At 41.1% G+C, this 12,782-nt stretch overlaps 1 protein-coding gene across 1 annotated transcript in view; it reads right to left on the reverse strand.

The window, feature by feature from the left end:
• Nucleotides 1–12,782, reverse strand: part of CTNNAL1 (catenin alpha like 1) — a 60,990-nt gene extending 48,208 nt beyond the window's left edge. Inside the window, exon 1 of the mRNA XM_019734180.2 lies at nt 12,465–12,782. Coding sequence (XP_019589739.2) covers nt 12,465–12,605 — 141 coding nt within the window. The 5' untranslated portion in view covers nt 12,606–12,782. The remainder of the gene's footprint in view (nt 1–12,464) is intronic.

Raw genomic sequence — 12,782 nt, forward strand, 5'->3', positions numbered from 1 at the left:
CATTTATTGAAGAAACTGTCCTTTCCCCACTGAGTATTCGTGGCTCCCCTGCCAAAATTAGTTGACCATATACGTGCAGGTTTATTTCTGAGCTCTCAATTCTGTTCCATTGGATTATGTGGCTGTTTTTATGCCAGTACAATATTGTTTTAATTACTGTAGCTTTGCAACATAGTTTTAAATCAGGAAGTGTGATACCTCCAGCTTTGTTCTTCTTTCTCAGAATTGCTCTGTCTAGTTGTGATCTTTTGTGATTTGATACAAATTTTAGGATTGTTTTTCTTTCTGTGAAAAATGCCATTGGTATTTTGATGGAGATTGCATTGAGTCTATAGATGTAATATGGACATTTTAATTATAGTAATTCTTCTGATCCATGAACATGAACTATATTTTCATTTATTTGGATCTTCTCCAATTTCTTTCATCAAAGTCCTAGAGTTTTCAGTGTAAAGTGTACAGATCTTTCACCTCCTTGGTTAAATTTATTCTTAAGTATTTTATTATCTTTGATGCTATTGTAAATAGGATTGTTTTATTTCTTTTTCAGTTATTTTATTGTTAGCATAAACACGATTTCTGTATATTGATTTTTTAAATTAAATGTATTGAAGTAACATTGGATTAATAACATTACGAGGTCTGACAATTAAGTTTGTGATCTTGTTGCAACGATGTTGCTAACCTTTTTGGTATCAGAGGGATTATTCATTATGAATATGTACCAACTGGACAAACAGTTAGCCAAGTTTACTATTCGGACGTGCTCAAAAGGCTGGGTGAAAAAGACGAACTGAACTTTTCACCAACAATTCATGGCTCTTGCATCACAACAATGCACCAGCTCACAGCACTGTCTGTGAGGGAGTTTTTAGCCAATAAACAAATAACTGTATTGGAACACCCTCCCTACTCACCTGATCTGGCCCCCAATGACTTCTTTCTTTACCCGAAGTAAAATATTTCAAGGAAATATTGAAAGGAAGACATTTTGATGACATTCAGGACATCAAGTGTAATACGACGACAGCTCTGATGGCCATTCCAGAAAGAGTTCCAAAATTGCTTTGAAGGGTGGACTAGGAGCTGGTGTGGGTGCATAACTTCCCAAGGAGACTACTTCGAAGGTGACTGTAGTGATATTCAGCAATGAGGTATGTAGCAATTTTTCTAGGATGAGTTCGCGAACTTAATTGTCTGAACTCGTATGTAAATTTCGTGTACAACTTTATAATTCAGTATCTGTACATTCTATTGCATGCTCACAACCAAAAGTAATTTCCTTCCATCACCATAGCAGCCAAGAAGAATCTTCAAGCAGGGGATGACATGCTACCTTTTCTTTTTAATTTATTTTTAATTATGGTTGATTGCCTGTTGATTTCCTTAAATTTTACTGAATTTGTTTATTAGTCCTACCAGTTTTTTAGTGGAGTCTTTAGGATTTTCTCTATATAAGGTCATGTCATCTGCAAACAGAAACAATTTTACTACTTCCTTTCCAGCTTGGATGCCTTTTATTCCTTTTTATTGCCTTAACACTCTGGCTAAGACTTCCAGTACTGTGTTGAATAGGTGTAGTGAGAATGGGTACCCTTGTTCTGTTTCTGATCTTAGAAGAAAATCTTCCAACATTTCACCATTGAGAATGATGCTAGCTATGGGCTTATCAAAAATGGCCTTTATAATGCTGAGGTATGTCCTTGCTATACCAATTTGTTGAGAGTTTTCATCATGAAAAGATGTTGAATTTTGTCAAATGCTCTTTCTGCATCTATTGTTGATGATCATATGATTTTGTTTCTTTCATTCTATTAATGTGCTGTATCATATTTCTTGATTTGCATATATTGAACCATCCTTGTATCCCAGAGTGAATCCTACTTGACCGTGGTGTATGATCCTTTTAAGGTGCTAGTGGATTTGATTTGCTAGTATTTTGTTGATAATTTCTGCTATATTCATTAGGGATATTGGCCTGCAGTCCTCTTTCCTTGTAGGGTCCTTATTGGTTTTGGTATCAGGGCAATGCTGCCAAACCATACTTTTAAATACTACCCACAATGCCTCACAAAATTCCAATGGAACAGGTGTTACTATCATTCACTTTACAAATGAGAAAAATTGGACATAATGGAGATTATGAGAATTAGGATTTAACCAGATAGTTTGACTCCAGAGCCTAGCCTCTTAACCCCGTAGCCCTATTGCCTTCTCTGCCTTATGATATTTATAAGAGGATTAAATGAAATGATCCAAATATTATATTTAACACAGTACCCAGTTTATGCTAAGCACTCAAATGTGTATTATAATCAGCTCTCTTATTTAATCCTTAGGTATTATTCAAGATAAGAAAATTGATAAAGGGGCCAAAAACATACAATGGAGGAAAAAAACCCTCTTCAATAAATGGTGCTGAGAAAATTGGAAAGCCACATGCAAAAGTATGAAACTAGACTGTTATCTGTCGCCATATACCAAAATGAACTCAAAATGGATCAAAGAGTTAAATATAAGACCTGAAACAATAAACTGCATAGAAGAGAGAATAGGTACTAAATTTACAGACCTTGGGTTCAAAGAGGATTTTATGAATTTAACCTCAAAGGCAAGGGAAGTAAAAGCAAAAATAAATGAATGGGACCAAATCAAATGAAAAAGCTTCTGCACAGCAAAACAAACCATCAACAAAACAAAGAGGCAATCTACTGAATGGGAGGAGATATTTGCAAACAATGCCTTCAATAAGGGGCTAATATCCGAAATATGTAAACAACTCGTACAATTCAACAACAAAAAATCCAATTAAAAAATGGGCAGAGGACCTGAACAGACACCTCTCCCAAGAAGACATAAAAAGGACAAACAGATGTATGAAAAAATGCTCAACTTCACTAGCTATTAGGAAAACACAAAGCCACAATAAGATATCACTTCACACCTGTTAGAATGGCTGTCATCAACAAGACAATGGCAAGTGTTGGAGAGGCTAAGGAGAAAAAAGAACCCTCATATACCATGGGTGGGAATGTAAATTGGTGCAGCTGCTATGGAAAACAGTATGGAGGTTCCTCAAAAAATTAAGAATACAATTACCATATGACCCAGCAATCCCTCTCTTGGGTATCTACCCAAAAAATCTTAAAACATTTACCGTAAATATATATGTACCCCTATGTTTATCACAGCATTATTTACAGAGGCCAAAACATGGAAACAACCAAAGTGTCCTTCAATAGGTGATTGGATAAAGAAGATGTGGTACATATACACAATGGAATACTACTCGACCATAAGATAAGATGAAATACTGCCATTTGCAACAACTTTGATGGATCTTGAGATTATTATGTTACGCAAAATAAGTCAGACAGAAAAAGTTGAAAACCAAATGATTTCTCTTATATGTGGGATATAAAACTGAAAGCAACAAAGGAACAAGACAAACAAAGAAACAAAACTCACAGATACAGACAACAGTTTAGTGGTTACCAGAGGGTAAGGGAGGATTAGAAGAGGGGAAAAAGGATCAATATACAGTGATGGAAGGAGAACTGACTCTGGGTGATGAACATGCAATGCAATATATACAGATGATGTATTATAGAAATGTACACTTGAAACCTATATAATTTTACTAACCAGTGTCACCCCAATAAACTTAATTTAAAAAAAGAAAATGAACATTGACACTGAGTGAAATTATGTACTGGCTCACACTGCTAAGAAGCAGCCTAGATTAGAATGTGAACACAGGTTTATCTTACACCAAAGCCCACCAAGTAGTATTATATTATACTATATTATATTATATTATATTATATTATATTATATTATATTATATTATATTATATTATATTATATTATATTATATTATATTATATTATACCTGGTCCTATATTATAGTAAAATAAGACCAGGTCTTATATTATAGTAAAATAAGACTGGGTCTTAATTTTTGCTCCAAAAGATGCCTTACAACTGATTGTCCGACTAGGTCTTATTTTTGGGGAAGCATGGTATTTCCCTCCTTTACAGATGAAGGACCTAAAATTTGGAGAGATTAAGAATGTGGGGACAGAGTCTCATAGAGCAGTTTCCAGGCTCTCGGCCTCGCGTGGAGAGGTGCTGGCTCAGGTGGTGAATGACCACCGACTTTGATTGGTTGGCCATCAGCTGTAACCAGTTAGCCAATTGACTACTGATATAACTGCCGGGACTGCATTGATTGGTTGGTTGGTTGGCAGGCAGAAGAAGTGAATGGCAGACTGCTTGCTGATCTTGCGGATACTATTGTGTGTGTCTCACCCAGTTGCCAGCAAGAAAATAGTGGTATGACTCCCCTATCTATGGCTCCATTGTTCCTTTTTGGCCTCACCATATCCTGCATTCTTATGTGGGGAGCAGGACCAGAGACTCCACATGGCACTCTGCATGACAAAGAATTTGCCCTTGGGCGGCCGGATGGCTCAGTTGGTTAGAGCGAGAGCTCTCAACAATAAGTTTGCCGATTCCATTCCCACATGGGCTGGTGGGCTGCGCCCGCTGCAACTAAAATTGAAAACGGAGACTGGACTTGGAGCTGAGCTGTGCCCTCCACAACTGACTTGGAACTGATGGGCCCTGGAGAAACACACTGTTCCCCAATAAAAAAATTTTTTTTAAATAAAATAATTTGCCCAAGGTCACAAAGCCAGTAAGTTGCCTACATGCTTCATCACTATGCTTCCTCTTTCCTGCCAGGATTGTATCGAGGATGAAGGGAATGACAGCTGGTGAAAGTGCCTTGTAAATTATAATGTGCCCAATAATATTCTAGCAATTTTTCTACAAAATAGGAGGCATATTATACTGGGAGTCACAGCATGGAGTTGCCCTGACACTAGAGTCCGGAGAATGCCTGAAAGAACCGGAAAAGAGAGCAGAAAAGGCATCCCATGGGGAAGAAATAGAATCTGATATACCGAAGAACTCTGTTGTGGAATAAAAGAAGAACTAGGGCTTACTTGATACCCTCTAACAAAGGGTGTCAAGAAGTACCAAACCCTAACAAAGTATACCCTTGCAGTCAAGAGCACGATCTCTCGTGTCACTTTGCCTGGGTTTCAGTTCTGGCTCTGCCATGTGGCAAGTTATCTAACATTTCTGTGACTCGGTGTTCTCACCTGTAAAATCAAGAATAGTACCTATCTCATAAGGCCATTGTGGGGACTAAATTAGTAAATGTAGGTAAAGTACTTAGAATAGTGTCCACTATATAGTAAACACTATATACCGTGTTTCCGAGAAAATAAGACCTAGCTGGACCATCAGCTCTAATGTGTCTTTTGGAGCAAAAATTAATATAAGACCCGGTCTTATTTTACTATAATATAAGACTGGGTATAATATAATTATAATATATAATATAACATTATTATAATATATATATAATATAATTATAATATATATAATTATAATATAACATTATATTATATAATACTGGGTCTTATATTAATTTTGCTCCAAAAGACACATTGGAGCTGATGATCCAGCCAGGTCCTATTTTTGGGGAAACATGGTAATTGTTAGAGATTAACAATGTTATGCTTCAAGAATCTCATGTTTGTGATGTTATTCTTATTTTCTAGAGTAATTAACAGTAATCTCTTGATTGAAATGAAGTTTTTTAGTTTAATTACTTATTCTGTGGGGAGGCAAGAAAATAAGTGAAGACCATCAAGAAGAAAAAAAATGGTGGCACCCCAGACAAAAGAATAAAGACCGTGTTAATCCCCTGGGACCTGAACAATAAGGGAGCCAGCCCAGGAAAGAGATGTTCCTCTCTGGGCTTAACTCAAGTAGAAGCAAAAGGGGGCACATACTAAACTTGACAAGCTCAGGAGGCCCTCCAAAGACTGAAAGTAACCACATAGGGTGGTGTGAAGGTAAAAATTCCTACCCAAAGTCGGGTCATGGTGGGTAGTCACGTCTAGACCTATAGCTTCCTTAACAAAGGGCAACCTTTACGTTTGAAATTGTCTATCGTCTTTGTGCATCTAATACACCTTTGAAAAATCAGAGTAATCTTTTCTAGGCCCCTCAAAGGCACAACTGCCAGAGCACGAGACCACATTGTTATCTTGTTGCACACATACCATCTCTATCCTCTGTAAATGTTAACTATCCTCTACCCACCAATGTAAAAGGAGTACGTGTCTCTATGTTTTGCTTTTTATCCAATCTCAGAGATTTCCCTGCTGTGCTTTCTCCTGCCTCCCTAACCTACCATCAGTGGATTTCCTCCTTAGGTCTCCTCCTTTGATTCTAATATATAACATAATCTGCAAAACTGCCACTCTCCAGGGCATTTTCTCAATCCGTTGAGATTTTTCTTCCTGGCAATTGTCATCAGTTTGGCTCAAATAAACTCTTATAAGACTTTTTCTTGGGCTGGGTGTTCTTTTGTTGACACTCAACAATTAGTAGATATAAATTATCTACTAATAATTTATCTACTAATAATAACAATTAGTAGATATAAATTATCTACTAATAATTTATAGCTATTAATTAATTTATATCACTTAGTAGATATAAAAATCCTAATCAGCTATAGAAACCAATATGGAAGAAAACACCAAGTCATGGGAGGTGCTTCAACAGGCAGAAACAAGGGGCAGTTGCACTTCCTTTATACACCATTTTGTTTGAATTTCGTGTTTTACCTTTGCAATTAAAAACTCACATACGAGTAAGTATATTCACATACACAACTCGGCAAAGAGGAACTCATGTACTGTGTTCGTCTCCAGTTTAGTGAGACAAGAATCCTGAAAAGCTGCCAAGACAGTGCAGAGAAATGGGAAGACGAGGTGAGCTATCTCAGAATAAATGTAAAGGGTCTGTACAATGATGAATGAAGTAAATCCGTCGTAGACAGGAAGATGAGTGGGTGGTGGAATAACATTCCACATCAGGGTGGAGCTGTGTGGCAAATCTCCCTCTTCCCTCCCTTGGATAAAAACAGTATAAGACTGCAAGTGGGAGTTTTGACAGGAAGAATAAAGTGATTATTAAAGAAGGTGGGGGAGTTGTTCTGCACAAAGTATGTTTGGGACTCAGCCCAGAGCTTTTCAAAAAATTGTCTGGATTCAAAAATATAGAACAAATGAGTGTATATAACGTACAGTTTAAAGAAATGAAAGGAAGACATAGGTACCCACCACCAAGCTGAAGAGAACTTTGCCAGTACCTCTGGCAAGCCCTGTGCCCTGCGGGACACTCCCCTTTTTCATCACCCCCTCCCCTCCCCAGAAGAAACCACTGTCCTCACTTTGTGCTCATCATTCCCTTAATATAACCATTGCTCATGTTATATCCCTAAATGATACATGGTTTTGTTTTGCCTGGTTTTGAACCTTTAATTTATTTTTCGCTCAACATGATGGTTGTGAGATTCATCTATACTGATAATTACATCCACGGTTCATTCATGTCACTGCTGTATGGTATCTCATTGTACGAACATAGCACAATTTATTGAAACATCCTACTGTTAAAAGACATTGGGTAGTGCCCAGTTTGAGGCCATTAGAAGTAAAGCAACGATCAAAATTCCAATCCATGTCTCTAACACACATGCAGGAGTTTCTCTAGGGGTGTGGATTTAGGAGTGGAATGCTGGGCCATAGGTAATACCCACCTTCTATTTTAACAGTTTGCATCAAACTGTTTTCCAAAGTGGTTGTACCACTGACATTTCCATCACCTCCACATTCCTAACATTTGTTCTCACTGTGCTTTTAACTTTTACTTCACTGATTTCTAACGAAGCTGAACGTCTTTTCACATACCTTTTCGACATGTTTCCTCTCCCGCAAGAGGACTATTTTACCAATTTTTAATGTGTACTCTTAGTTTTGATTCGTTAGACTCCTTTATTTATTCTGGGTACGTACTACAATCCATGTGTTGGTTCTTTGTGCTGCAATTACATTAGCCCACTTTATGCCTTATCCTTTCAATCTTGATGGAGTCAAATCTGTCAAATTCTGCTTGGAGTTCGTACTTTTGGTGTACTAAGAAATCCTTTCCCGCCATCAGGAGCTGAAGATAGTGCCCTATTTTTTGCCCTAATAGTGTTGTAAGTTTTCAGTTTCACATTGACGTTCCTAACCATCTGAAATTTATTTTTGTATATTGTGTGACAGTGAACTAGTTTCATGTGTTTCTACTTAGATAACTAATTGTCCCAGACCCATTTAAAAAAAAAAAAAAAAAGTTCTTCCTTTCCTCACTGACCAGCAGTGCCAATTCTGTGACTTACCAAGTTTCCATATATATATAGGGATCTGTTTCTAGTTCTCCATTCTGTTTCACTAGCATATTTGCCCACCTCTATTCTAATGCCCACATTGTCTTAATTACTATAGCTTTATAATAAGTTTTGAAATCTGGTAGAGTAAGTCTACCAACCATGTTTCTCTCCTGACTATTCTTGGCTCTTTAGTCTGTCATACAAATTTTAGAATTACCTTTATCAAACTCTACTTTTAAAAATCCTGCTTTCATTGGACTTGTGTTAAATTTATAGATCAATAGGGAAAATGGACGTGCCTATAATATCAATTCATCTTACCATGAATACAAGACTTCTCTCTCATTTATTTAGACGTACTTTGGCTTTCCATAAAATTTTAAAATTTTCTCCACAACATTTGACATCTCTTGTTATACATATATTCCTAGGAACCTCATTTTTATTCTAACCAGTAGTGTCTTACAATTAACTTTTCTGCTTGTTATTAATGTAGAGAAATGCAGTTGACTTCAGTATCCTACAATCAGTGAACTTACTAACGCTCCTAATTTTTATAATTTATTTGTAAACTCTTGAGTTTTCTATGTAGATAATTATACCACAATAAGAGTCTTAATTTCTCCTTTCCTATCTTTCCACTTTCACTTCTCCCTGTCTTGTTGCACTGGTTACGATTTCCAGTACAGTGTGGAATAGAAGATGTGACAGCAGGCATCCTTGTTTCTGGTTTTAAAGGAGATGTTTGTTTTCAATGTGACTTGCTGCCGTGATGTTAACTGTAGGTTTTCTGTAGATGTACTGTATCAGGTTAAGGAAGTTTTCTCCTGTGACTAGTTTGCTAACTGCTATTTATCATGATTCGAAGTTGAATTTAATTGAACGATTTTTCTGTACCTATTAGCAAGAAAATACATATTTCGAATGCAGAAAATTGTATACATGTGTCTAATATTGAGTCAACCTTGCATTCCTAGAATAAAGCCCGTAGTACCCATAGATGTTTACTTGGAGAGTCAGAAGAGGTTAGATGGTATTAGAGCAGAAACAACCTGATTAAAATTCAGTCAACTGTACGTACAGTGCCAGTCCTATTTGCTCACCTCAAGACCCTGTCTCCTCGATGGCATCCTTCCGACTTCTCCAGGCCTTCTCTGAGCTTTTAGAGAACATCTCATGTTCATTTGACACTGGGCATGTGCTATTATTCTATCCATGTCCTGACTCCCAACTAGAATACAAGTCCCTCCAAGAGCAGCAATTAGTCAGCACACAACTGCTTTCTTAAAATGCTTTAAATAATCTTGTGGATAAGAGGGTGAAGCATGACTTGAATAATAATGCAGCATCCTCAGAAAAAGTGACTACTGAATACGAGTTTCTAGAAAGCTGCAGTTTTAATCCACTGACATTCACTGAAACTTAAAAAAAGCATTCTTAATTGTACTCCACACTTTCCTGCTTTGTTAACAGTATTCCGGCCATGCTACATTTTTCGACTTGAAGCATAATTTAACTTGTTGAGTACAGTCAATCATTAGAAATATCAACTATGGTATTGTGCTAAAGATATTGGCTGTGGGTACATAACGAGTGGGATGCAGAACCTCAGCTATAGCCTTGAATGAGTCATTAACAGGGAAGGAAAAAGAACTGGCATTTTCCCCCTTTGGCATTGACCTCTAGTTAACTCAGCAGCGATTCACACATTCCTCCTCCACTCCCTACTCTCTCCAGCCTGTTTCACCCCAGAATTACACAACAGAGCTGTAGGACTGATACATTTTTAGCAGTGGCACTGTGAAAAATTATCATTTCTCCAGATTACAACCTGCCAGCTTGTTTTTCCATTGTGGACTCTCTTCTCTGTACCTCCTACAAGCTGACCTCTTCACTGCTTCCAATCTCTAGAAAGGACACAGCACATGGTGCAACTAAGCGCATATAATCTGTAGCCAGGTTGCCTGCGTTCAAATCCCAGTTTGACATTTATAGCTGAAAGTGCCATGACAAGTTATTTAACCTCACTGCTCCTCAGTATTCTCATCTATGTAATGAGAATAAACATCTATCTACCTCATAGGACTGTTACGAGAACTAAATGAGTTAATATTTATAAAGGGCTTAGAACATGGCCTGGTGCACAATGTTAAACATATGAATACTGTCAAGTTGAACTCCACCATGCTCTGATCTTTGTGGCTCTTAAAACTACTCCAGGGCCGGCCCGGTCGGTGGCTCAGGCGGTTGGAGCTCCGTCCTCCTAACTCCAAAGGCTGCCAGTTCGATTCCCACATGGGCCAGTGGGCTCTTAACCACAAGGTTGCCAGTTCAATTCCTCGAGTCCCGCAAGGGATGGTGGGCTCCGCTCCTGCAACTAAGATTGAACACGGCACCTTGAGCTGAGCTGCCTCCCGGATGGCTCAGTTGTTGGTTGGAGCGCGGGCTCTCAACCACAAGGCTGCTGGTTCAACTCCCATAAGGGATGGTGGGCTGAGCCCCTGCAACTAGCAACGGCAACTGGACCTGGAGCTTAGCTGCACCCTCCACAACTAAGACTGAAAAGAACAACAACTTGAAGCTGAACAGAACCCTCCACAACTAAGATTGAAAGGACAACAACTTGACTTAGAGAAAACTCCTGGAAGTGCACACTGTTCCCCAATAAAGTCCTGTTCCCCTTCCCCAATAAAATCTTAAAAAAAAAACTACTCCAGTAGTTTGGGTTGTAGTTGTATTGGTGGTGAAGGTGGTATTCCTTTGGGGGAGGCGGCACAGTGCATACATTACCAACTGATCCTAGCCCTCTTTCCCACTGGTCAGGGCCTCTGTCAGCCATGCAAGGGAAGGGGGAGGGGGCTAGTCAGATGTTTTCATTCACTATTCTGTTAGCCAGTCTAAAATGAGCACATGTGAAGAAAATGGAAAACGGAGCTGTTTATTTAATTGAGCATAACAGGAATCTAGGGACATGTGTGACTACTATTTTCAAATATTTGCAGGGCTGGGATGGAGAATAGACAGCATTTAAAATTGTTTGGACCAGCTCCGGGATCCCTATCACTGAACATGTTTAAGCAAGGGACCGGTGACCAGGTGTCGCGGACGCTGTAAGGAAGAATTTTTTAATTTAGAATCAGATAACCTTTAAGATTCCTTCTACCTCTAAAATCTGGGCAAAGTGTGAGTCATGAAGGCTTTGCCATCTAGTCGTGAGTCACACATCGCCAACGCTCCTCAAGGCACAAGATTCTTCCCTCCCTACAGTGAGCGCTTGGCACAGAACAACAGATCTAGGTGAGGAATTCCAGCCCTCGGGCTGTGTATAAGCCGCCTCACCGTAACAGAAACTTTTCTAAAACTGCGCGCGTCAATTAGCTGATTGCAGACTTCTGGTACGACCAACCACTACAATAAAGCATATATCCCACATGAGATTTGGCAAAAGGATGTGCGTCCGGATTAACTATCAGACCGTCCTTCACTTCCCTCTTCCCAGGCGGGACAAAAGCCGACAGACGTGAGCAGGCAGGTTAAGGGGAAGGGGCAGCGTGGCCCGGGGTGAAGGGGAGACTGGCGAGCCGACACACACACGCATGGAAAGGCACAAAGGCCTCCGGGAGAGCACGCTGGACTTGGAGGCCAGTAGGAATGCCCCAGCCAGAGTGGCCACCAGTGTGGCTTTGGGCTGGGGATGCAAACGTGTGCCCGCAGTGGGTTAAAGGAGCGGCAACTAGCAGGGCCAGCGAGGGCCCCGCAGGGATCCTCTCTGCCCGAGGGGAGCTAGGCTTGGCGGCCCACCAGCGGTGGGGGCTTCGCGGGCCGGGGCCGCCGGAACTGCAGCCCCAAGGCGGGTGCTATGGGGCAGGCCGGGCAGCGCACCTGCCGGTGGGGCACTCAGGTCTCCAACGGGGCTCCCCGCCCCGCAGCCTCCCTTGCAGCTCAGCCCACTCGGCCTCGCCGCCGAATTTCGGAGGGTCCCGACTCTCTCCGCCTCCGCCTCCGCCAGTCCCCAAGCCCAGACAGGCGGTCCGGCCCCGAAGTCGCAGTACCAGTGCGGAATGTGGGGCAGCGGCTGCCTCCGGCCCGGGCCCAGCCGCGCGAGCAGCCACCGCCATCGCGGTCCAAGGGAGACAAGGGGCCGGGCTGGGCGCTACTTTACCTGAGAAACCAGCGGGAGCAGCGTCTGCTCCACCGAGCGCGTTTTGATCTCGAGTCCCGAGTCCAAGGCGAAGCCGGACGACCCCGAGCCTTGCACTGCGCCGGCGCCACCGATGCCGGCGGGGCCCGGAGAGGAGGCCATGGCCGTCCGCAGGTCGCGCAGCCCAGACGCCAGGCCACTGCGGGCCCGCCGCCTGCCAGCCAGCCCGCCTGCAGCGCGATGCACCCGCGCCTCCCGAGGCCCCGCCCCCAACCCGGCCCGCCTCCGGGATAGCCCCACCCCCGGCCTGCTCGGCAGCAGCCGAGCCCCGCCTCCGGA

This window comes from Rhinolophus sinicus, linkage group LG04 (genome assembly GCF_036562045.2).
Source record: "Rhinolophus sinicus isolate RSC01 linkage group LG04, ASM3656204v1, whole genome shotgun sequence".
Classification (NCBI taxonomy): Eukaryota; Metazoa; Chordata; class Mammalia; order Chiroptera; family Rhinolophidae; genus Rhinolophus; species Rhinolophus sinicus.